This window comes from Microchirus variegatus (genome assembly GCF_963457635.1).
Source record: "Microchirus variegatus genome assembly, chromosome: 3".
NCBI classification, from domain to species: domain Eukaryota; kingdom Metazoa; phylum Chordata; class Actinopteri; order Pleuronectiformes; family Soleidae; genus Microchirus; species Microchirus variegatus.
The window spans coordinates 33,945,349-33,972,087 of record NC_139804.1 but is presented as its reverse complement, the minus strand read 5'-3'; the positions used below and the strand labels follow the sequence as shown (position 1 = coordinate 33,972,087).

General features: G+C 41.4%; 1 protein-coding gene across 1 annotated transcript in view; it reads right to left on the bottom strand.

The window, feature by feature from the left end:
• Window positions 1-5,855: 5,855 nt before the first annotated feature.
• Window positions 5,856-26,739, bottom strand: part of il1rap (interleukin 1 receptor accessory protein) — a 24,378-nt gene continuing 3,494 nt past the window's right edge. Inside the window, exons 2-12 of the mRNA XM_083887218.1 lie at window positions 24,012-24,097; window positions 19,453-19,648; window positions 19,141-19,224; window positions 17,327-17,552; window positions 17,024-17,183; window positions 16,870-16,941; window positions 12,531-12,660; window positions 11,806-11,954; window positions 11,567-11,710; window positions 9,025-9,168; window positions 5,856-6,524 (exon numbers count right to left, since the gene is read on the bottom strand). Coding sequence (XP_083743344.1) covers window positions 6,067-6,524; window positions 9,025-9,168; window positions 11,567-11,710; window positions 11,806-11,954; window positions 12,531-12,660; window positions 16,870-16,941; window positions 17,024-17,183; window positions 17,327-17,552; window positions 19,141-19,224; window positions 19,453-19,648; window positions 24,012-24,097 — 1,849 coding nt within the window. The 3' untranslated portion in view covers window positions 5,856-6,066. The remainder of the gene's footprint in view (window positions 6,525-9,024; window positions 9,169-11,566; window positions 11,711-11,805; window positions 11,955-12,530; window positions 12,661-16,869; window positions 16,942-17,023; window positions 17,184-17,326; window positions 17,553-19,140; window positions 19,225-19,452; window positions 19,649-24,011; window positions 24,098-26,739) is intronic.

Sequence of the window (26,739 nt, the reverse complement as noted above, 5' to 3'; positions counted from 1 at the left end):
TTTGACCATAAAAACAAGTTAATATATGTAAGTAGACCTCCATAACTAACATTTATGTGCAACAGGACCACTCTATGTCACCTTTAACCATCACAACTAAATGCCTAATCCTTACCTTTACCCCAAAGCTTCTAATCCACACACACACATAAACCCTTTATTAGAAAAAGTAGTGATCATTTCAAAAATGCAAGTAGATGCAAATGTTGTGCTGGGCGTTGTAAATCCTGATTAGATCATTAAAATCTATTTCAGTACTGAGCCACTGTCAGCCACAGTTGTTACTCTCTCTCTCTCTCACACACACACACACACACACACACACACACACACACACACACACACACACACACACACACACACGTTTGCACTTCATTCCTCGTGAGGACACTCATCAAGATAAAGCATTTAACTTTAACCATCCCAACAAAGTACCTAAACCTTACCCTAACCCCAAAACCGGGTGATAACCCTCTCTCGCTCTCTCTTTCTCTGTTTTGAAACTGCATTGAATTCTCTTCACACAGTCTGTAGTTAATGTCTAACCACAGCTCATATCTTAGCGCCACAGAAATGAGATTCTGCCTCATTAGGCCCAGGTTTAGAGAGGGAGAGCAGGTTGAGTGGTTAAACAGTGACACCTGCTGATTCAGATGCTTTCCTTTAGCCAGAACTTCAAAATAAAATCTCTCATGTTGGTGAGGTTTAACACTGAATTGAAATAAACTCTGTGCAGGAGAAACATCACCTAAACCAGGGGTGTCCAAACTTGTTCTAACGAGGGCCAAATTTGATCATGTAAAGATTTCTGGGGGCCAATAGTAGTCTTTTTAACAGCCAAATTTACACACAAAGGCCATGTTTTATAATAATTTTATTGTCCTCGAGTGAACAAATGAAACAATTCTGCATTTCTTTCACATCTGGAGTCAGATACCATAATAACATAATAAGGTAACAGGGAATGACATGCGATTGAGGCCGATTTTCTGCCCCAGTCCCTCCTGGGCCGTAAATAATACAGTATAGAACTGAAGCTGCGGGGCCGTACAAAATCTGACCGAGGGCCGTGATTGGCCCCCCGGGCCGGACTTTGGACATGCCTGACCTAAACAATCTGTTACCAAAGTGTGGGGTCGAGACAGTGCTGCAGGTCAATAAATAGATGTCTTTAATAATATGTGTGACAGATAAATACGTATAAGGCATAAAAAAAGAGACGTGGGTTTTGAAACGATAGAATGAGTTCAAGTGATATTTTCTGCCTGTTTAAGATTTCTTGATGTGACACGTCATGTGTGAGTATCCAGTGTCATCCCGTTAGCATACAGGCCTAGCATTTCAGTATTTTGCATACACAACGTTAATTTGTTGATTTTAATTGGTAAATTGTTATTTATGTTGATGGATAATTATCACCTGTGTTACTGCTCCACTGGTGCTACTTTAGGGTCCTCGTCCTGCTCACATGTGGGTGAGGCGGAGTCAGGGGCAACAGTGTCCGGAAGTGGGGTGGGGTCTATTTCAGGGACAGGGTCCGTTTCTGGCACCACATCTGTTTCTGACCCAGCAGCTGACCGCTCTCCAGTCCTGTCACGTGACACACGTTGCATCTCTGTAAGCTCCGCCCCTCCGTCATCCACCTGATGAACGGACCCAGTGAACCCCGAGCAGCCTCTGCTGCGACGTGACCCCTCGTCCCTGGACGTGACCCCACTCTTCACACTCCCTCCTGCAGTGGGAGGGGCCCGTCTTCCCACGTGGCCCTGATTCAGTGAAGCCCGCCTGCTTTTATGACTCTGATTGGTTCTGTCTCTTTGGTTCTGGCTTTGGTGCTGGATCCACTGGGCTCTGTGCAGAACCACAGCAGCCAGGTCTGAGTGGGACGACGTGCTGTCAATCAACCTCCGGCCCATGGCGAGCGGCCGCAGGGGCAGCGCCAGCCTCAGTCGCAGCCAGAACCGAGACCGCCGCGGCTCAGATCTACTCCCTCGCCACTTGACGGTGCCGACGGCAGCCTGACAGAGCTGCGAGACCTCCACGCAGTGCAGTTTGCTGACTGAGCGGTAGACAACGGCGACGATGGAGGCCTGGTGGCCGTGTTGGAGGTACAGGCCCACGCGGCACTCCAGCAAGCTGAAACCTTTCTCTGTCAGGAAGGCGGGGCTCAGGACAAAGAGGAGGCGGCGACTGCGCTGCATGGCCTGCAGGACGGCCTCTGATGGGTCTGAACGACAGGAAGACAACAAATCAAATTCAAGCGCCTTTGAATCAGGAAGAAACACAAATGAATGCATTTGGTTCAGAGGTTCGTTTTCCTTCATAGTATTAAAATAATCTGCTTGTTGTTGCTGAGGAACATTTGAGCAACAACCAAGTCACTTTTCACTGCTTTGCCACAGAATGCATTCAATGACCACAAAACAGTCACCAAAATACCCTGAAGTCCATTACTTCCCTGAAACGGACACAATCTAAACAGAATGAAGCGGAAAAAAGTACATTTCTGCTACAGCCATCATTTAAATCTATGGAAAAAACATCAACAATATTGACAATAAACTGAATAATAATCATAGTCAATCCAAAAACAGCTGAGTGCAGTTTGCTGAAAAACTATCAAGGTGACCTGTGTTTGGCCTCAATAGCAAGTAGATAAAAGGGATTATGAGTGTATTTCTCTTTCTCTTGTGGTCTTTAAAGTCAACCTGTGTCAGCAGGAGAGTGGTCAAAAGGTCAGAAACACCACTTTTGTGACTGTGTGGGATGATAATGTCTGCTGCCAATAACTGACTGCTTTACTGCACGTCTGTCTTTGTCTGGAAGAGCTTTTCCTTCACGTGGAGTTGGAAGGTTTATGTCTTGCTGGGTGCCATGAATGCAGGTCGTAGTGATAGTTCTCCTGAATCCTGCGAGGGTTAAGGTTCATTTCCAGGGAAGATTTGAGATGAGATGTTGATGGAAACGTGTTGTCAAATGCAGAAGAGAGGGAGTGAATGTGTTTGTCTTTGTGTCTGCTTTTCGTTTTCATCTTTCAACAAACATCTCTGAATGTTTGTGATTCTGCTTTTTTATTTGTTTACATCACACTTTTTTTTTTTTAAAGGTGCCATATGTAAGAATGTGGCCAAAAACAGTTATTACATTCAAATTCAAAATACAGAGGTCTTTTAGGTTTCGTTTTCTGACGTAACTGGCAACCCGTGGTTGCTCGGCCGCTGAGACTCTACTGACTGCAATGATTGGTAGACGGCGGTAGGTGGCGCCACATAAACATAAACATGATTTGCAGTCTGCAAAATATTTTTTTTAATGCAAATATTTTGGCTGTACTGTTGTTGTTGGCGAGTACATAATACACCTTTAACTGCTGCAAATCAACATGAAAAGACAAAAATAAACATACGTTGCGGCAAAATTTTTATAATTTATGACAAAGATCTTATTCTACAATAAAATACTAATTTATATGAAAGATAAGGTAAGTATTTTGTTGGCCAGTGTGTTGTGAGCGACAGCGTTTTCTTCCTGTAGGTGGGGCTTGTCGATGTTATGGATGAATGAGTGAGTTTACTTTCAGACATGTATGATGACAAAAGCTGTTGGAGCTGATATGAACAGTTTAGACGAGCTGTATCCTTGTGAAGCAGATTATGTGAAGGGTTTTGAAAATGTATGTATACCATAATGACATCGCCCATGAGAACTTCAATCTGTTTTGAGACATGTACATCCTCAGGAAAATATTTACAGACATAATAAATGAAATGAGAAATAGAATAAGAAAGGACCGGAAGACCCCAAACACATAAAGTTGATGGTGTGTGTGGTTTATTGTGTTAACATTTAGCAGGTGGTTCAGTAAATATAAGAACTACTTTTAAAGCATTTCTTAGGTTCACTCAGTCACTGGTAAAATCTCCTTTCAATAAAGGCATAATTTTAAACTTTTCTGGGTGTCGAAAAAGCAATGACATTAATGAATGAATGAATGAATGAATGAGTATGTAACATTTATTACCATGACATTTATCCATTTTGTTAAAAAAAAAAAAAAAAAACATAATACTGTAATCTTTTGAAAAAACATCTGAGCAAGACAACGTGCAGGATGCAGCCTCTCATTGAAATATGGTTTATAAAAAGTGTTCAGGGTGATCAAATCAACTGATTTAATACCGTTTTATAAAGTGAATTATAAAAGCAGAAGCTTTGCATAAGAAAAGAATAATAAAAAAATACAGAAAGTGCAAGAAATACTTCCGACATGTTAAAGTAACAGTTATCTGTAAACCTGTTTTTCTCTGACTTTAGGTCAGATTGATACTTATATAATGTTATTATGTTTAAAACTGCAGTGTATAGATCGTCCTCAGTGAGTCACCGTTTCCTCCTGTAAAATGTTAAAACTGTGCTTTGTTTAGAGTCTGCTGTATCTGATCATCTCCTCGTGTTAGTGTGTCCGCCCTCACATACAGTGTATTATTAGGAAAAATAAATCACAAGTGAAACAACCAGCGCTGCTGAGAAGCTTAAAACGTGACATTTCTTCCCAGAGACACTGATATGAAATTTGATTCAGATTCCTTCTTCGTAATTCCCCGGACTTTCCCCTCTAGTGCCACCAAGAGGTAAAACTGTGACATATTATTATCGATACGCTAACGCCAATATTGCGTTCTGAACGCATTTCCTGCCAGATTGCGCACGTTCTCTTCCTCAAAGGAGACGTTCCCTCGTCCCCGTGAACAAAGGCAAGAATGTAAGAAGCCATCGACGTACGGTATGTGAATCTGGAGAAACCGCGACTCAGCAGAGGCCATCGGCCGCATACAGAGCTGTCCTCAGCTCACTCCATCACTCATCATCCACGGAACAACACAGCTCAAGACTCACACAACAGCAGGCGGACACGGTCATGTGACCTTTAAAGAACAACCGCATTCACACCGTGTGTAACATATCAACTATAAAAGGTCACGAGTTTCTCACTCGTAGGTCCGAACTTGGATTAAAGGTGAAACATCTTCAATTCATTCAAGTCCAGTGGCCTTTAGTTATAGAACTGATGATGGGAGCCTCAGGGGGGCGCTGTTCCTCGAAGTCTACTGTGACAGTAACTACAGTTAAAAACATATTAACACTGTTAGAATTGTATTGAGATGGCTTAGTGCTTAAGAATCGATCACTCTGTGGAACACTTTAGTCTTTCTGTCAAAGTGCTTGGTGCAACTTACATTACTTTCTATTCTTTGTTATTGTGTATTGTATGTTTTGAGTAACATCTACTGCACGTCTGTCCGTCCAGAGAGTGGATCCCTCACCTGTGGTTCTCCCTAAGGTTTCGACCTTTTTCGAAGGTCGAAAAACCCTCGGTCGAAGGTCTAAGGACAGAGGATGTTACCGACCCTGTGAAGTCCCGTGAGACAAACTATGTTTTGTAAACTGTGGGCTATACACTTAAAATTCGATTGATTGATTGAACTTTACAATAAAACCACCCTTATCAAAGAGTTACAGACAGTTTTATATACTTATGCATATTAATGTGATCGCTAACACTTTAAAGATGACTAATAAACATTAACTTAACTATCCTGTTATTGCTCACTACCATTAAACTCACCACAAGTTATTATGCTCTTATCCGGCAAGAGAGTTTGTTGATTAATGCACAAATTATTTAATTTGAACACCAAAGTAAACTTTGACTGCTAACACTGAGAAGTTTAAATAATAATGTGATCTATAACATTACATTAAAGATGTTAGCAACCCAATTAATAACCTAATCATAAAATACCAAAAATCATTAGTTCATGTTATACGTAGTATTAGTATTATTAAAATTGGACAATCTTTACGCAATTAAATGCTTTATGTCGTAGCTTATATGTGCAAAGTGTGATTTCAAATGTTATTTTCTGCCTGTGAAATGATCAAAGGTGTGAATTAAATGTTTTGCTGATCTGAAGAGGATTTTCAGAATTGAAATGTGGTCACACTGATTTTTCCTTTTGTTTCTCATGTATCTGCTGTGACTGAAGGACGCCGCCCTCCGTCCTGCTACAGAGCACAGTTGAGGACTCTGTGCGGCTCTTTGGCCGAGTTACTGATGAGGCCCGTCTGTGAGTTTGTGCTGTTCTGACTGTACAACCTCATCAAAGCCACCTCCTTGCTGCTCCGCCTCTCCTTCTCCCCCGTGCTGTTGCTGACCCTCCTCATGGGCAGCTCCACCCTCAGTCTCTTCCAGAAGCGGGACGTCAGCTCTTTGGACTTGTCGCCCTGCCAACGGACAAGCGCCAGCGCCACCCGGGCTCTGCGCAGCTCCCGAACCCAAACCTGCCACCGCACTGGCTTGTACTGGACCAGGATCACCCGCAGGTGCCCGCCCAGGGCCATGCCGTCGATGCCGGCCTTCAGCTCCAGCAGGGCCTGGGAGCCCTGGGCGGCATAGCCCGGGCTAACGACCACCAAGAGGCGCCGGCTACGAGCCACAAAACTCAGAGTCTCATCTGTGATGGCTGTGGGGAGAGAAGTGGTTTAATGAAGATGGATGAATGGATGAGAATTTCAATCTGTTCTGAAGCGCAATTTGTCCAGTGACCAGAAATTCATACATCACCTGCAACCAGGCAACCTATTGGGCTCCATGATCTATGATGGTTAGTGTCTATATTGGAACGTAGTTTACAAAATTGACATCATGTGCTATTGAAGAATCAGCAAAAGTAGCCATTGAGACTTTTAAATCCTCAGGAAAATGTGTGAGAAGTAGATGAATGTTCCCATAGACTTTGATTCAAAATTAATTGTTTTGTTTTTTAAACCAGTAGAGTCGCCCCCTGGTGGCAACTTGATATTGTCTCACTTCCTGGTTGTCCTCAGTGAGCACACTGGAAGACGCATGGCTGTAGCGAGGATGTATAATATGAACTGGATAGAGCACCGCCCCCTCTGCCTCTACTATTTTTACATGGTGGCCACTGTGGGTACTGCAACAGAAAACCCCATGGAGCCCAAAAGCAATTTTCCCATTGACCGCAATAGTAAAAGAGACGCCTGTAAAAGTGTCCACAGGACACCTCGAGACATGGACACAGGCTTTTATAGATCTTTATATGGTAGTGACACTACTGCACATGCTCTATGGGCCCCATAACCCGGAAATAAACGCAGAAGTCAATAACTTTTTTGGCATATGCGCTGGGTGAGCAGCTTCATAGGAATGAACGGAAGCAAGGGGCGGAGCTCTATCCAGTTCATATAATACATCCATGGGCTGTAGGGAGAGACATGGTTTAATGAAGATGGATGAATGGATGATTAGATGGAACATTCCTAACCTGCATTATTCTGTATGCATGTGGGTGCACCAGTAGCAAGACACCACCTCGCTGTTCTCATCTCTAGTGGAGGTGAATGTGAGCAGCCTGACACATCTATGCTGTTTCCACAGTTCACTTTGGTACAGTATGGTACGGTTTGGAACGGGAAAGTTTCGCCTGAGACGAGAAACGAACGACGACAAAACAAACAACAGTGGAGGACGTCCAGCAGCTCTTTTTTTCCCCTGCTCGATTTACGACTGTTTATTTCAACGAGACGTCAAAGCTTCGTATGAGAGTAAACAGTAAAAATGTCAGATTTATCTCAATGACGGAAACCTATCAAACAAAGCAGCACCGCAAGCTAAAAATTCTGATTTTCCCAATGGATTTTCATGCAGGGAGTGAGGCGTCTATAATTTTCTGCAAACCTCTGTGTCTCAGGCTGCTTCTCGGCTCACAGTCACAGTCAACACTGACTCTGTGTCAGGGCCTCATCAAACCACAGGTCAAAAATCCTCAACTATTCCTTTTAAATATTTGGTCAGATTCTAGGTGCACCCTGACAGGGAGCTAATAAATGCTCCGCATGTGTTGCACTTCACCTCATCGCCACTATCTCTTTTACAGTACAGCTAAACCTCTGCCCGCTCTCACTCCACTGCTCAAAGTAAAAATCTGCTTGTGTTTGGTGGGAGTAAAGCAGTGTGTGTGTGTGTGTGTGTGTTCTTGTACTTACATACATACTTACGTACATACCGAGGACCAGTGAGGGTTTTTAACCAACAAAGTGAGGTCATTTTTACAGATTGAGGACATTTTGGCCGGTCCTCACTTTGTTTTCATTGAAATCATTTCTTTAGGTTGCTATAACATGCTATAATCAATTTGTTTAAAAAAAAATTTTTTTGGACGACATAGTATAGTATGACGTTTTTGTAAAATTTTGGTCAAAATTTTTTTTGTCAAAGATTTTTTAACATTTTGGACGACAGTATAGTATGACGTTTTTGTCAAATTTTGGACCAACAATTATGGGCCAAATTTTTTTTTCTAATTTTGGACGACATAGTGTAGTATGACGTTTTTGTCAAATTTGGACCAAAAAAATTTTGTCAAAGATTTATTCAAATTTTGAACGACACAGTGTAGTATGACGTTTTTGTCAAATTTTAGACCAACATTTTTGATCAAATTTTTTTTTCAGTTTGGGCGACATAGTATAGTATGACGTTTTTGTAAAATTTTTGTCAACATTTTTTTTGTCAAAGATTTTTTCAAATTTTGGAAGACAGTATAGTATGACGTTTTTGTCAAATTTTGTACCAACAATTTAGGGTCAAATTTTTTTTTCAAATTTTGGACGACAGTGTAGTATGACATTTTTGTCAAATTTTAGACCAACATTTTTGGTCAACTTTTTTTTTCAGTTTGGGCGACAGAATTGTATGACGTTTTTGTGAAGTTTTTGACCAAAAATTCGAAAAAAGTTTTTTCCAGCCCTTTTTGCTCTGGGGCTCCACCTGCAGACATTTAATGGTACTTCAACCAGTAGTTCTTTGTAGATGTCATTCATAGATATTTGTAATTGTGTTGATTTATAAAGTGGAAATGTTGGTCCTCACTTTGTCAGCAACCCGGTCCTCAGTATGCAGCAAGTACAAGAATGTGTGTGTGTGTGTGTGCGCACACTCACTTCCTCCAGGCAGACTGTCTTTGTCGAAGAGACAGACCGAGTATCCGAGCTCATTCTCCAGAACCGTGTGCAGCGTGGTCAGAACAAACTGCTCCTCCTCGCTGTTCCTCGCATAAGAGATGTATACGTCGTAATCCTTATCATCTGAACACGCACAAACACACACAATCAATCAATCAATCAATCAATCACAGAGAGGAAATGTCACGTTATGACCCTAAGTGAAAGAAAATTGTAGATAACCATCAGAACATGAAAGTCATGATGTAATTCACATAAAACAGATAAAAAAAAACCTTCACAAAGGTGTAAAGACTTTATCTCGTGGGTTTCACATGCAGACGACTTTCTGAGTCTGTATAGAACTTTACCTGCTTATAGATATCTCCATCTTACATAATCGTGATAAAATTCATCCTGATCCGTTAAGGTGTCGCTGAAATGTGTAAATCTGAATCTGATCCAGATGAAACCTAAGTCTGATGGTCGATCCCAACACACACACACACACGCACCAAATCCAGTTCCTTGTTTTGTTTTAACAAATATATGTTGTAAGAGATTCCTTGGAGATGTGATCATATGTTGTGACATAATCAGTGGGAAGTTTCTTATTTCTTAGTTTCTCTTCTCGTTGTCTGTGTAGACTTTGGTGAGTGGTTTATAACTTAAAATAAACTTTTGTTTCCTCTTTGGAAAAGGCTTTCAAAAAAGAAGGAGAAAAAACAGTGAACATAATCTTCAGATCTGGTCAAATTAAGCCATCATATATTTTATTAGGTGAGCTGAAATCTGTTTTTTTTTCCCCTGGATTTTTTATGAAAAAACAAAAAGGATTACGGTGGCCCTGAGGTGCAAAACACAAACGCAAAACAAAAAATGCAAAAAAACGCCCGTTTTTAGTTAATGTCTTTGTGTTTTCTGCTTTAGTGTTTGCGTTTTTTTGATTTACGTTTGTGTTTTTTTGTTTTACGTTTGTTTTTTTGATTTACGTTTGTGTTTTTATGATTTGCGTTTTTTTGATTTACGTTTGTTTTTTTGATTTATGTTTGTGTTTTTATGATTTGCGTTTGTGTTTTTTTGATTTACGTTTGTTTTTTTTAATTACGTTTGTGTTTTTATGATTTGCGTTTGTGTTTTTTTGATTTACGTTTGTGTTTTTTTGATTAACGTTTGTGTTTTTATGATTTGCGTTTTTTGATTTACGTTTTTTTTTTGATTTACGTTTGTGTTTTTTTGATTTACGTTTGTTTTTTGATTTACGTTTGTGTTTTTATGATTTGCGTTTTTTTGATTTACGTTTGTTTTTTTTATTTACGTTTGTGTTTTTATGATTTGCGTTTGTGTTTTTTTGATTTACGTTTGTGTTTTTTTGATTAACGTTTGTGTTTTTACGATTTGCGTTTTTTTGATTTACGTTTGTGTTTTTATGATTTGCGTTTTTTGATTTACGTTTGTTTTTTTGATTTACGTTTGTTTTTATGATTTGCGTTTGTTTTTTTGATTTACGTTTGTGTTTTTATGATTGCGTTTGTGTTTATTGATTTACGTTTGTGTTTTTTGATTAACGTTTGTGTTTTTATGATTTGCGTTTGTGTTTTGCGTTTGTGTTTTGCATTTCCATTTTTTGATTTGCGTTTGTGTTATTTAATTTGTGTTTTGTGATTTGCCTTTCTGTTATATGATTTGCGTTTGTGATTTTTGATTTGCGTACCATAAAGGATCCCCTTCACAAAAGAAAAATAACTCTCTAAACAACATAAAAAGCCTTATTTTAAGTCTATAAATACGGTCCAGCTGAACGATTGGGATCAGATGTCAGCGTGTCCTTAAAAACACCATCATTCAGGCGCTGCATTAACATAAACATAAAGTTGTGTTTCCTTTGATAAAGGCATAAAGCTGAGTGTGGGAACTTTACAACCACAGTAAATATTGCTGGTCGGCGTGTGCGTGTGTATGTGTGTGTTAGAGAGAAATGCAAGCTTTAATAATCTAAATGGTCCGACTGAAGTGCAGCCTGTGACACTGCAGATAACTGAGTTACAACTTTAGTTGAGGAACGTGCGCCGAGCGTTTTTAATTACACAGAGATACTGCGGCCGCATCGAACGATCAATAAATTATACACAAGATGATCAATAACTTTCCATGAAGACAATCACTGACCATTAGGGCCGGGTGGTAAATTAGTACTGGTTCCTTACTGGTCAATTAAGAGGAAAGCTTCTGGACAAATGGTACCGCTGTCAATATTTATATTTATATTTATATCGTCTCCACAAGCATTTTCCTACACCCAGATTTCCCTTCATGATGATGAAACTGCGTTGTTTATTCTCTCGTCGTCAGAGGAGATAAACTTAGTGGAAAATGCTTTAAGAACTTCACACTAATGGTCTGAAGAAACAAGTCATTAAATAACTGTTGAATTCTTAAGTGCAGTATCAGAACAGTCTTTCTTCTCAACATGTGAACGCCAGTTAAAACTGCAAAATTGTCAATATTCAATGACCCTGGTATAGGTCGCCCACAGTCTCACCCGTGTGTCGCTCATCTGTGCCGAACCACGAGCGGTAGAGCAGCAGCATTTCCAGCCAGAAGACGTGATAAACCACAAAGAGAAGCAGCATCAGGACCAGCGTCACGCCAAGACCGCAACCCAGCTCCACCGACGGCACCGACACTGACACGCGACAAAACGCCACAACACGAGGTGTGAGAACAGGATGTGTAATGTAACACCGCGGCCGCGTCTTCAGGGTGAGATTTGTCTCTCACCTTCCTCCTCCAGCAGAGCTCTGCGGGTCTCAAAGCCGCGGTCGTTCCTCACAGAGCAGTTGTACTCTTTGTTCAGGTCATCGGAGCGAAAGTCCTGGATCACAAGCACGCTCTCCTCTGTCCGGTCCCCGTAATCATACTTAAGCCGTCTGCAAACACACACACACAAACACACAAAGACCTAATTTTTCAAAATAAAACACTCACTGTCAGAGCCGCACTGAGCGTCGTGGAAGATTTATGCTCAATAAGTCTCTCTCTGTCTGTCGCTGCAGGTTTGCTTGTTTAGGGCATTAATCAATTAATCTGTCCATTTTGTATTTAGTAATCGTTCGGTCCATAAATGTCAGAAAATGTTGCTTCTCAAACCTCGAAATAATGACCAAAATCACTTGTTTTAATGATTTCTGTGTTTCTTAGTATCAAAATAGTTGACGATTCATTTAGTAATTGATTAATAAAGGATTTACATTTATACAAGTACTCCACTTGGAGGAATTCTCGATAAAGAAGTAAAGAAACCAACTGACTTTGAAGGAGCATGTGTGCAAGAAATGTATGATATTAAGTCATAAAATGACGATGAATGACGACATGTGGAGAAAACATGTTCAACTGAAATATTGGCTTCAGTGATACAGTTACTTTTCATCAGAGTCCTGATTCTCTAGGTGAGCTACACGGACACAGTGCAGTGATGGGAAATCTGACCGTTTCCTTCCTACCTGTTCACGTTGGAGAAGCGATGTTGGTCAAGTTTGTCCAGCGTCTTCCCATCGACCGTCCACCAAATGTCCCACCGCGGCTCTGCGAGGTATGGGAACTGACCTCTGCACGCCAGACGCACCACAGTGCCTACAAAATTAAAGCACACATTAAACATTTAGTATGTTTAGTTTGAAGATTTTCCTTGATCAACTGTCTGGGTTAGGGTTAGGGTTAGGGTTAGAAAAACTGACTCTCGAGAAATACAACCCTGGACATCTTTTTAAAGAATTTCGGTGCCCTATACTTTTGGGAATGTCGAAAGCATGATCTTGAATATTGAGAAATTATCAATGAACTTGTATGTCAAGAGTTGTATATAAGCTGTCCTTTTATTGTTATTTAGGGTATCATATCAGCTTGCCGATGTTTATACAGCTGCCCCATGTACTTTTTTTTAAATAATTTTTTATCTATTATTTTTTGTTTCTTATATATTTTTCTTTTTACTATTTATTTCCCCCCCCTTTTTTTTATTCTTATTTTATTTTTATTATTATTATTATTATTATTAATATTATTATTATTATTATTATTATTATTTCGTGCTTCTTTTTTTGATGGTTTATACCTCTAAGGGTGGGGGGTGGGAATAATACCCAAAAGAAAATTGTAAACTGTAAGACCGAGGATTAGTATCTTCATATGTTATCCGAATCATTTTCTTTTGAGAAATAAAAAGAAGAAAACCATTTAGTATGAATTAAAGGCGCCCTAGGAGCCAGTTTGGGGTTGGTTTGGGAGGCTGGCACAGGACTACTTGTTACATTGTGATTTGTAAATAGTTAACTGGCCAACTGTTGACCTTAAGCCTTTGTTAAATATGTGTAGCTTCGTTGCTAATTTTGCCCTTTGGCTAAAGGGCACCATGGGCACACTTTGCTGGCTATGATATAAAGAGGCATTGAGATATATGTACTGAGAATATCTGGCAGGTCAGGGCTTCATGTGTCCGTTTTAGCTTACTAAGTTAGGTGTAATAAGGTTCTTTGACCGTCAGGTCACTACTTGATATTGGATTACGTTGTCTTACTGTTTGAACCTATTGATCGTCATTCACAACCTGGAACGTCAAAGGAATATTTCTATGCATTGGTGATCCTAGACAGGCTTGGATACATGTGAACAGGAATATAACTTAACTGAACATTATTCCTGAGTCTCTGTGATATATTAGGAGGATTTGATGGCCAGTTGTTTTAGATTTATTACATAATGCACCTTTAAATATGAATGTAATAATGTAACATGTTATTATTATGAAAATAAACGTATAGGGTGAAGCAGGACCCATGCGGTTTCGCTGTCCTCCAGCTTGTACAGCCTTTTAAACATTCTTCTTCTTGTTTTTAAAGTGTTTTATAAATAAAGTTGGATTTGATTCTTTTTGTCCAAACTAAATGTTTGTTATTAAAGTTATACAGGGTCTCTGCAGGTTTCAACAAGTTACAGTTAAGACTTTTTTTAGGACCATAATGAATACAATTTAAGACCCATTTCAAATCCATACTGGCAAAAAAGTACAAAAGACATTAAGGAAAAATCGTTGAACTTGCAATTGGGCTTAGCTGTGGGCTTTCATTAAGTTTTCTCCGCTGCTATGCTTAGCTGAAACACACCACGGCGTGAGCACAGGAAACTTGAAAAATTCTCACCGGGCAGCACAGGTGGCCTACTTTAGTTCTGTGTTGTAGTTATGTTATCGCATCCTCAAAAATAGAAAGACCTTTTAAAAACTGTAAACTAAAAAAACTAAAAAAAGACCTTTAATGAGATTAAAGGTCTTAAATGCAATAAGACCCTGTGGATACCCTGGTTATAGTTTAAGGGTTTGTTTAGTCATTACTCACTCAGACCAGCAGCTCGTGTTTCCCCACAGGCTAAAAACCCTGATTTCCTCTTTTGACTTTGGTGTGGGAGGGAAGTTTTGTTGTACTCAATAACACTAGCTGTCTGAGGGCAGGGTTTTGGGGTTTTGTTAATCCGGGAAAAATCTCATAGGCCTCCGCTTTAGGTGTGCCCCTAAAAAAAGATCTTAATTTGAGCGGCTAGTTAACCCTCACACTTCACCCTTACCACAGGGCAGTTCAAAGAGGGAGCAACTGTAAACTCCAGTAGTTTACTAAGTGACACAAACTTCTGTTTCCTGTTGGAACAGCTGCTTTTTTTCCTTGCAATTATGATATCAATGAGATCCGAGGATGATTCTAGGCCACACACACACACACACACACAGCAGAGTCAGCTGTACACGAGACAGGCTGCAATCTCGCTGTTCACTGACTGTTCAGTCTCATCAACGCACACACTTACTGTGAACATTACAGAATGTATGCGTGTGTGTGTGTGTGTGTGTGTGTGTGTGTGTTCTTGTACTTGCGGCATACTGAGGACCAGTGAGGGTTTTTAACCAACAAAGTGAGGTCATTTTTACGGAGTGAGGACATTTTGGCTGGTCCTCACTTTGTTTTCATTGAAATCACTTCCTTAGGTTGCTGTAACATGCTATACTCAATTCGTCAAAAAAAAAAATCATTTTGGACGACATAGTACAGTATGACTGTTTTGTCAAATTTCGGACCAAATTTTTTTTTTTTTTTTTTTTTTAAACTTTTGGTCGACATAGTATAGTATGAGGTTTTTGTAAAATTTTGGACCAAAAATTTGTGGTCACATTTTTTTCAAATTTTGGATGACATAGTATAGTATGACGTTTTTGTCAAATTTTGGACAATTTTTTATTTTTTTTAAATAATAATCGAAAAAGTTTCCCGGCCCTTTTTTGCTCTGGGGCTCCACCTGCAGACATTTTATGGTACTGCACCCAGTAGTTCTTTATAGATGTCAGTAGATATTTGTAATTGTGTTGATTTATAAAGTGGAAGTGCTGGTCCTCACTTTGTCAGCACTTTTACCTGGTCCTCAGTATGCAGCAAGTACAAGAATGTGTGTGTGTGTGTGTTCCGTTTTATGACGACAGCTCGTGCAGCCCGTCCTCTTTCGCTCGGACAATTAACTTTTTGAATGTCGGATCTCATCTCGCTGCTCGTTGTCTGTCGGGCCAAAACGATTTTTTTAAAAGAAGTTGTTGGCAGAAGAAGCGCCGCCGCTCCATCGTCCCTGCAGCGGCGGCTTTATGTCCCCGACAGTTTGTGCTGCAGGTGGACGAGCGGCTGTTCGTCGCTCTGAGAGACAAAGCACCGCCAGATAATCAGCTTCCATCTGTTTGGATGTGTGCGTGCGAGAGCAGCTTCCTCACGATGCGTGGTTCAGATTTCCCCCTCGCCACTGCTGCGCCACATGACCACAAACACTCATTTTACAAGTATCACAAAGAAAGATATTTTTGAAAAGAAGAGTTAACACTTACATCTTTTTAATCTAGCCTTCAACTAGCTCTTTTTTTATGCCACCCTGTGCTGTGTTTTACCGTTTCTCTCTCTCTTTATTTCAAAGTTAAAACAGGGTTTTCAATTTTTGACTTTAGACTTTTCCTTTTCATTCCTCCTTGTGTTGTGTTTAATTGTTGCATTTGATTTTAAAATGATATTTTCCTTTTATTGTGAAGCATACATAACATAAGAGAGAACATAAGAATAATAAAACAGTTCAGTTTCTATGCACCATATATCTGGAACAAAATCCCAGAAAACTGTAGGTCTGCTGAAACTCTCACCTCTTTTAAATCAAGAGTGAAGAATATTCTGTTTGCCGCTGCATTTCAGTAATTTCCAATACTGCACTGTAACCTCTATTCCTAATATATACTCTTGATTTTATTTTTTATCTTTTTATTTTATTTGTATCTATTTTATTTTTATCTTAATCTTTAAATTTTACCTGCTTGTTTTTATTTTGATGTTATATCTGATTTTATAAATGTCTCTTTTCTATGCTTTTTAATGTTTTATGTAAAGCACTTTGAATTACCTTGTTGTTGAAATGTGCTATACAAATAAACTTGCCTTGCCTTACAATTTTAGTAAATTCAGTGAGTATATAGTAAGAGTATCAACACTAGAGGAAGTAAGCCTGCTGTTACCATGGAGATGACTGCAACAGAAGCCTATATTGACACATTATTATAAGTAGTGTCAAACGACAATCATCAGTGTTACGCAACAGAGAATACATCACTGACACTAGAAAGTAGCCACTCGGAGAGGAGATTTGATGAGAAGAGGCCCGGTTCATATGATCAGTCTTTAAACTACATTTATATTCAGGGCTACACTGAAGATTCAGGACAGAATCAGACTGAATCCAGCTTTGAGTGCAGTCTTAATGTTAGTGACCTACCCTGTTTGACAGAGATGACCTGGTTCAGGAGCGGGTGGATGATGCTGGGTAACTTGGGCAGAGGGGATGAAGCTGAGTGAAGAAGACAGAGCAGCATTTAGCACGTTTAAAGTGTGCGTGTGTGATACCGTCATCGGTGATGTGGTTGCCTCACAGACTGCAGTGACGTTGATGCTCCTGGTAAAGTTGAGCTCTTGGCCTCTCCTCCGGTACGCAACGGTGCAATAATATAAACCTTGGAACTGATCCGACATGATGTAAATGTTTAGACTGTGTCCTTTCTGTTTCCGGCTTCTGTTCCAGAACGTAGAACACTGAAGAGAGAGAGAGGACACATCACAGAGGGAGACAGAGCATTCTCACACACAGATGACAACATTTCAAATAAAACCTGACAAAAAAATACTGATTACCAATTGGATTCATGGACAGGTTAAATAGAGAGTGATGTATTAACCTTGCCACTTGCTGACACGTGATACCAGGTGACGGTCAGCTTGTCATCGGCCATCTTGGTAACATCCTGCAAGTCTGGACACTCCAGGATCTTATCCCCCTGCAATGGAATGACCGCTTGACTGGGCGGCGCAGCAACTGGAGGCCAGCAGTCCGAGTCGAGGCCCGCGTCCTCACGTCGCAGCACCTTCAGGCGCATGGCGATCTTACTGCACGACGACTTGTTCCTGCAGAGGTTGGAAACGGTAAGACGGGACGCATCAGGCCTCCGTGGCGTCAAAATCTAAGGGTTTCTGATCTCGTGTGATGTGAAGCACAATGAAATAAACAAAGTCAACACAAAGACGCAACGAAATGCGCATTTTGCAACCCATTGCTCTGGTTGGTATATTTCAAGCAGCGTTTGCTGTATTTGTGCACCCCGAGTGAGTGTGAGCAAGACAGGGAGAAGAGAAGGCAAGCTGGACTACCTGGTAACTTCTTAAACTACCTTCTTATACATGTTGAATATGTGTAAGTCACATGTTTCTAGCTCTCAGTCACTGATTGTCACTTAAACCTTTATTTAAATGAAACCAAAGGGTGGGAAGAAATCTAGGTCAACAAAAATGTTTAGAACAAACCGAGACACAGGAAACAGGATGCGACAAGAAAAGTTCAGCAGCCTGGCCATAGATCAGTCAAGTTGAGATTCTTAAGCCCCGAACATTGAACCACGGCATCTGTGGTCCTGACCTGAACCAAGCAGCACTTCAAACTGGACCCAGAGCTGCAGCTCTGAGCCTGCACAGCAGAACATTCAGGTCTGGACCGAGTCCAGCTGATGGGTCACATTTAAGCTCCAGTGATCCCTCAGTGCTCAGCAGCGGCACTTCTTCAGCGCGCTCCCGGAGCCACTTCGGTTGATTAAGTGTCGAGGAAGTGGGAGGCGGATCGAAACCGAGGGGAGCAGCAGCAGCAGCGACACAACAGCTGATTTTTATCTGACCATAGAGCTGCTGCATGGACCCTGTGATGTCGCTGCACCTGGCTGTACCGACACACTGTCCGCTATGACTGCAGTGTCTGCTCCCCCTGTGCCAACAATCAGGAGAGAGTCAGACAGCCTGTTCCAACAGGAAACTGAAGTCTGTGTCCCTCAGCGCAGATTCAAACTCTGACTCAGACTATAGCAGAGAATCGTCGGTATACCAGAAGCTCACTTTTTCAACGACATTGAAATCAGGAGCTACATTTAAGCATTAAAATTAAGTCCCTCTCCACACCTCCACTGTCTCACCCTGAAAAGGCTGCATTAGATCATATGTCCAGGGCCGAAGCCAAACCTCTGTGATTTAGAGGTGGATATTTCTGAGAGTGAGTGTAGGCGAGTTAGTAAATTAAACGATTATGCATATATACATACATAACGCCATCCATGTTGCATTGCTTTGATAATAATAATCCTGATGCATGTGCTAAATGTGGTTTAGAAGAAGGTTCTCCATTTCACTGCCTCAGGAACCGCCCTAAAACTATGAATTTCCGCCCTCAATTTTCTGCCTCACTTCAATTTAAATCAGTTGGAAGAACACAGAGGTTTAAAGAGATATCTAGTTCTCTTGCTACGAGTCTTTTTAAAATCTAGGGACAGTATCTCAAATATCTTGAAAATCAAATGACGCTATTTAAGACATGAAATCGACTGTATGTATGCTACACGGTATAAGTACATGGGAGAATAATGCATTTGTTTTCTTGCACGTAAAATATAAATTTATATATTTATATATATATAAATATCTATCTAAATGTGTGATTCAGACAGCGTCTCACCGTAACATGCAGATGTACTCTCCGCTGTCCTCAATGGTGGCCGGCTGCAGCCACAGTCTCTCTCTGTCCTTACTGAGCCGTGTGCTGCAGAGAAGAGTCACCATCATTCATTAGAGCCTGAACGTACGGTAGATCACACGCGGGTCAATGACAGTGACAAGACAACCGAGTCTAGAACAACGTCCGCGGTGCTAATAGTGCCGCTCGCCGCCAAAACACCATACATCCAATCTGGAGGGAAAATCATTAGCACTTCATGATCCAGTCCCTCGCAGAGACAAAGGAGTCCGAGCGTGCTTCCTGCAACCGTACCTGTACGAGATCGGCTGCTCCAGGTCGTGACCCTCGGGAAGGCGGTACCAGAAGAGGTTGTGTCCGGTGCTCTGCGTGGAGGTGTAATTGTAGACGGAGGGATGGGAGAAAAGGGGACACGAGAGCCACCCTGCCTCCCCCTCCACGACAGAGACGGCGCCCTCACTGGACTCCCCCCAGTCATAACACATGGGCTCTGACAAAGGATATAAACGGGAAAGGTTTCAACAACAAAGAATGATCTGTTCAAGAAGACAACAACTGTTTGTCAACAAACCCATCATGTCTAACATTTACATTTACATTTAGGGCATTTGGCAGACGCTTTTGTCCAAAGCGACTTACAATAAGTACATTTGTCACAAGAAAGGAACTTTCCATAACTGCTATGATGATGCTATGAAGTGCTGAAGGTAGGAACCTATTAGTACTTTAGGTTAGTGCTATGTAGGGTCGAGGTGAAGTCTGAACAAGTGAGTCTTGAGTCTTTTGCGAAAGATGGCGAGAGAATCTGCTGTCCTGACGTTGGTCGGAAGTTCGTTCCACCACTGAGGTGCCAGAGCAGATAAGAGTCGGGACTTCGTTGAGCGGCCTTTGTTTGCTCTCAGGGATGGCGGTACCAGACGGAAGCGAAGTGCTCGAGCTGGGGTGTGTGGTCTGATCAGTGTTTGGAGGTAGACTGGTGCAGTTCGGTTGATGGCTTTGAAGGCCAGCACCATGGTCTTAAATCTAATGCAGGGCCGCAACAGGAAGCCAGTGGAGGTCACGGAGGAGGGGGGTCACATGGGAGAATTCGGGTAGATTGAAAACGAGGCGCACTGCAGTGTTCTGGATACGTTGCAACGGTTTAGTCGCACCTTCACAGGGGGCTAATCTCATAGCCGCTAACTGATTCTGGTGGCTAGCGTACGGTTCCAACTGGTCGAGGGGGGCTAATGTAGCAGCAGCTAACTACTCATGGTGGTAGGGTTGGGTTGCTAAATTCCTGATAAGAAAATAAGGAACTGTTTAACGAAAGTATTTCTATCTGTATCTATTAAATATGGAATACTACATGGTGGCTACGTAGCAGTTGCTATCTCCTGATTATGGCTAATACAGGTGGTTAATGTAGGAGCTGATAATTGGCGATGGCGGCTAAATTTACAGTCACTGGTCATCTAACGTAGCAGATACTAACTGGTCTCAGTAGCGGCACTAAATTCAATGCACACATGTAAAGAGCTCCAGGAGCCGACTCCACGCAAACCACAGCAACGCTATATTGTGAAGATGGTGGATATGCGTGTTGCTAGCCAGGACGCTGAAGCAGTCAGGGAAAGGCTGATTGGAGAGAGTTAGGGGAATAACTGCTATAAAAACGCACTCAAAACAAGCAGTTATGGGAATCCACAAACAATGGACTTGTAAAATGATACTCGATTATTATTAATCGTTTACTAAATTAATCATCAACTATTTTGATAATCGATTTGAAGCTTTTTTCATTATTAAAACAACATTTCCGATTGTTTCAGCTTCTTAAATGTGAATATTTTCTAGTTTCTTTGCTCCAAATAACAAAGAAATCATTAGAAACTGAATCATTTTGCTTTGTGGACAAAAACAAGACATTCCAGGTTTGACAAACACTGATCAATATTATTTACTCGATCAATCATGAAAATAATCGTCAGTTGCAGCTCTAGATACAGGTCTGGAATAATGGGTGTTGTATGGATCAGATATATTCAGTCATGTTCCACAACATTCCACTGCGTGACTGTGGTCTCAGTGTACGCTTAAAGATTCAAACCGGCAGCGATCCCATCATGCAACACACACACACAGAAACAAAACACCACCATTTTGGCGGCACACGGCAGCGTAAACAAAGTGAGTCATGTGACGTCAAAGGCCAATACGATACAGTGCCATGTGGTATGCAATGACACCAATCCTCTGAGAGGTACATATACAATCTATAAAATGTAATTGAACTCCATCTGTCTGTTGTTTCTGTCCCTTAGATTGAAAACATAAAGATTGGCAGGATTTGCTTTTACCCCATGAATTCTGGAGCCCGTCCAGCTCTGATTTAAAGCTTTCATGTCGATGTCGCTTTTAACCGGGCTTGTTAAAATAACGACGTTACTACACTTCCGTCTCATTACCGGACTAATGCAGAAAGGGGCGAGCGCTCCATTAAAAACACAGATACTAATCCGAGCTGCACACTCAGTCATTTTGAAAGAAAAATCACATGAATCACCCAGAGCAGGAAGCGCTTTATCTAAGATTAAACTGCTTCTGCTGCTCTTATTTATCACATCTGGCACAAAATGGGACGTTTGACAAAAGAGCAACTAAGTCACAAGAGAGACTCGCTGGTATTTTTGGACGGAAATGCTTTTTCTGAACTTCACGCTGGAAATATCCACAGCTCTCAAGAGATTTATTTAGTCAGTGTGGGGAAAAAAATGAATTATAATCGGATTTATCATTTCCCTTGATGGTGTTTGCTCTACATGAATCACACTTAAAGAGATAGTTCAGGCTTTGTATGGTGGTTAATTGAGGTACAGACACCAGCAAAGTGATTTTTTTTTTGCCACATAAGAGGTTTACCTAATAAAATCTGCATCAGCCAATCTCACTGTAAGTCTTTTAAATTTTTATTTATTTTTTAGTTTGCACGGTCACAGGAGTTAAACTAAACAAACATCAAAATCACAAATGAACACATTTAAACTAAATGATGGATGCAGCACTGCATGAACAACTGTCTATGGACTTTGGTGTGCGAGCATGAGTGATTTAAAATGTTAGCTTCCTGTTGAATAGGCCTCTCATACAGGGAGAAAATGTGGGAAATGTGGAATGTATATTCCACAGATACCATGGCATAGGTTAGACACAGGGGGGCGCACAGTGCAGTCAGTGCCAACTATGGGTCAGTGTCCCATACAACCACAAAACCACCAAAAAACTGCTTTAATTAAGACAATGACCACCTTTCACAGAGTCCCTTCTGTCAGGATATTAACACACATTTATGTGGGGAGAAATGAAACTGAAATATAATTTATTTCATCCGTTTTTCAGTTCAGAGCGTATGTTTAAAACAGTGAGGTGTAGTAGAAGAGTTTCTCTGGATCCTAAAGACTAAACTCTGGATTAATGGCAAACTATCTACACCTGAATGGACTGTGTGTGTCTGTGTGTGCGTGTGTGTGCGTGTGTGCGTGTGTGTGTGTGTGTGTGTGTAATTGACGTGTCAGGTTCTCCAAGCCAGAGTATTAGTCTTTCTATTTAAACCCACATCATCCCTCCTCCTCCTCCACCACCTCCACTAACCATCCATCCATCCATAATACTATCTTCATTTCCATCCCTCCATCCAGCAATAATAGCCACACATACATATATTTTCCATACATGTGGGCCTGATGAGTCTCATGCTGAATTTAAATTAAATGCAATGAAGAATGTTACTGCGTCCCGAAGCCACTAAGACTCTTAAGTTTGGGTTCATCAGCATAAATCAATGATATTTACCTCGTTATAAAGACGACACTAAAAACATTAGCTAAACTAGAAAAGCACTCGGAGAGTGCAGAGGCAGTTCAGCCCCCACGGATCACACCCAAAATTAAATCACTTGTTCCTGGTCCCACTTGTTTCCTGACAATTTCATCCAAATCCATCCGTGACTTTTCGAGTTATGTTGCCAACAGACAGACGGTCAAACAAACTCTGGCGAAACCATATGGTGGAGATCAATAATGATGAATAATGGGTTTGCCATGTTACGGGGGGGGGGACAATTATTCATGAAATGTTCAATAGTTGAGATCATATCGAGGGGCTGGTTCATGATTTTTTGTTGTTGAATGAGGTAATTATACATACTCTGTGTTTGACATAAAGTTATCTGCACTCTGTGTGTAACATCACTAATATTAAACTGAGATTATTATTATTGGAGAACCTCGATCGTCATGGTAACAGCGATGAAACGCTCATTTGTGGTTGTGAAACCAGCGGCCTTATCAAGTCATCCATTCACCACAACCTCCTCCTCTCGTCGCTCATCACACACAATCCTGTGAGTTATACTGTGCATGAGGTCACGTAGGGCTGATGATGATTATTGTCTCTGAACAATCTTTATCAGTCGTCGTAATAACAGAAATATTCATCGTCATCGTCGGCCGTCCTCCCACTGTCCACCCCCCACCTCAACTCTAAACCCTGTGGCCCCTCCTCCTCCTCCTCCTCCTCGTCCTCCTCGTGCCTGAGACAGTCTTACAAATGACCCGTTCTCCCTGCAACCATCCATTCACTGTCCCATCGGGACCAAAGCCTCTGCTTCAATTAACCCCATTTCTGCAGAGTTGCACCAACACGACCAGATTTATCAAACGGTGTGTGTGTGTTTGATAAATCCACGTAAGTCCAACAATTTTCAACAAGCATTTTTGTGAATGAAAACGTAAAAAAACACGCTCAGTGTTTCTCCGCCGTGACCGTTATTGATTCGATCGTTTGCTGCTGCTGCTGCTGCTGCCGTCACTCACCTGTCAGGAGACTGGACTGAGAGGCAGTTGGTGTCGTCCCGACCGCCACCGCGAAGAGGAGGAGGAGCGTGGAGATGAAGGTCGCCCTGCACACAACACACAAAGAGACTGCTGACACGACATCCACAGCTTGGCTGAGTGAATCCTTTTCAGATTTAAGCCGCATAAGGCAGGAGTTTGTGCTACGGAGCAAATCTGACCTGGGGTTTTATACTTTTGCTGTTGATGGTTTCAGTCCAGAGTTAGTCATGGTATTACAATATAGAGCAGTTCATATTTTTGATGGATTTGCTTGTGATAACGATCACATAGGTCTCCCTCTTTATTCACACCTAATAGCCCGCTAGACTCGGCACGATTGGGAACTCGGTTCAATTGGGGGTTGCAACATTCAGCCGGTCTGAGTCCGCTTTTATACTTTTGCACTTCAGTAAAACAAACCAAACCTTTTGAATAACATATTCCCCTCATCGCTTGAGGCGGCACTGCATGAAGAATCCAATCCAATCCAAGCCACTCCACTTTATTTGTATAGCACATTTTATAAACAACAAAGTTACCAAGGTGCTGCACAACAGATACAATATGGTAAAATAAAGAAAGTTAAAATACAATAAATTAAAAGCATATAAAAGGCAAAAACCATAAGATCAGATAAAACACTAAGAAATATAAAAATATAGTAAAAGACAGACAGAGACCACACAACTCTCATGCTGTATTAAAAGCCAAGGAGTAAAAATTAGTTTTTAGGCGAGATTTAAAAGTATCCAGGGTCATTTTGACATGGGTGGGTAGCTCATTCCATAGCTTAGGAGCTACCACTGAAAAAGCACGGTCCATCCCTGGTTTTGTGCCTGCTTTTTGGCACAACAAGACGCAGCTGATCAGCAGATCTCGATGCTCTCAGGGGGGTATAGACATGTATAAGGTCAGTGATATACTAAAGGCCACATTATACTTCTCCGACTGCGTTATCTGACTGCGTCACCACGGAGACGACTCGAGCCTTCATACTTCTGCGTCGTGTTGACGGATACGCGCTGCAATTTCCCGCCCGATCAGTGGGGGTCGCTGCGCAAGGTTAGGTTGTTGTGCTTCTGGCTACAGTGAGCAATGGCGTCCGAGAAAGAAAGAGAGAGAAAGACTGTTGTTGTTGAAACAGTGGCCGTTTCTCAATTTTCTGTGCCACGGAACGCAGTTTTAAGATAATTTGAGGGGAGAAATTGGCCATTTAGAGTCTAAACATGTGCTGTGTGTGTTAAGATATGACGTATTTATAGTTTGGCAGCGACGTTCTCGGCGGGGATGAGCTCCGCCCTCTGTGGACGCTCGGTGCTCACTGTGAGCCGGCACAGAGCAGCTTAGCTCGGCCTGTCCTGAGGACCAATCGCAGCTCTTGCCATCTCCGTTGTCCCTTGACGGAGTGACGGACACTTAAAAAATATTTTGTGCAGTCGGAGACGACGCAGAGGCTCTTCGACAGGCTCTGCGTCGACGCAGAGTCTCTGCGTAACCTACGCAGAGCACTTTACGCAGGAGTATAAATTGGGCTTAAGAATGACTGAAGGAGACTGAAGACAAGACAATGCACTGCGCCTTAGTCCGCTTCCTGCATTTGGAGAGTGGAAAAATATGCGATTCGCAGTTAGAGCTTGCTTGACGTTTTCCTTCGTTAAAGCACTGGTGTTTGGTAGACACTCACTTTGTGACGTCAGTGTCTAACGTCACTAAAATGTCACAAAAACATCCTTCCTTCTTAGCGGTTGGTTTGCTCAGTGAGGAAGTGAATCTGTGTCTCAACAGCTCCCACAGATCACAGATCAGTGACAGTCTAGAGTTTGGTTGAGTGAATCATTTTCAACCAACGTAAGTCTGGACTTATGGAGATAATCTGACCTGGGGTTTATACTTTTGCTGTTGATGGTTTCAGTCATTGTATTACAATACAGAGCAGTTCATATTATGATGGATTTGCTTGTGATAATGGTCACATAGGTCTCTCTCTCTCTCTCTCTCTCTCTCTCTCTCAGAGCCACATTAAGAAACAGATATACGATCGCACAGCTCAGCACGTAAGTAAAGTTTATTTATACAGCACTTTTCGCAGATGATGAAAATCACAAAGTGCTGGACAATCATAAATAAAACACTACATACTGCGCACAGATGTCATACACAAATTAACAACAGCCCTGAGTAAAAGCCTGTCTAAAAAAAAAGACAGACCACACCAAAGGCCATAAAGAAAATCTGCATTTTAAGCTCACAAGGACACAAACACTGCTGCTTTACTGCTGCCTCGCTTGGTAGGTTTGAGTCAATGAGGTAAACCTAAAGAAAAAAGGACTTTAAACACCACACTATTCGATCTTATTGATGGAGGCAGAAAAACGCCACAAACGCCATTTTTCCCCCAGTCGGAGAAGGACATCACTTTGTGATATCAGTATCTAGCGTCACTAAAGTGTCACAAAAACCATCCTTCCTTCTTAGTGGTGGTTTAAACGTCGATGGGTGAGGAAGTGAGTCTGTGTCTCAACACTTTCCAGAGAACACTGACTGACTCTCTCTTTCTCCGTTTCTGCCCGTCAATGTCAGGGTCTCTTCGCCCCATCCATGAATCGGCAGCGGCAGCAGAGTGAAGTCACTCTAGTCACAAATAAATGGAACTTGTTTTTGTTCTTGGGCGGTATTTTAACTTCATTTATTCAATTTAGTCTTAGGG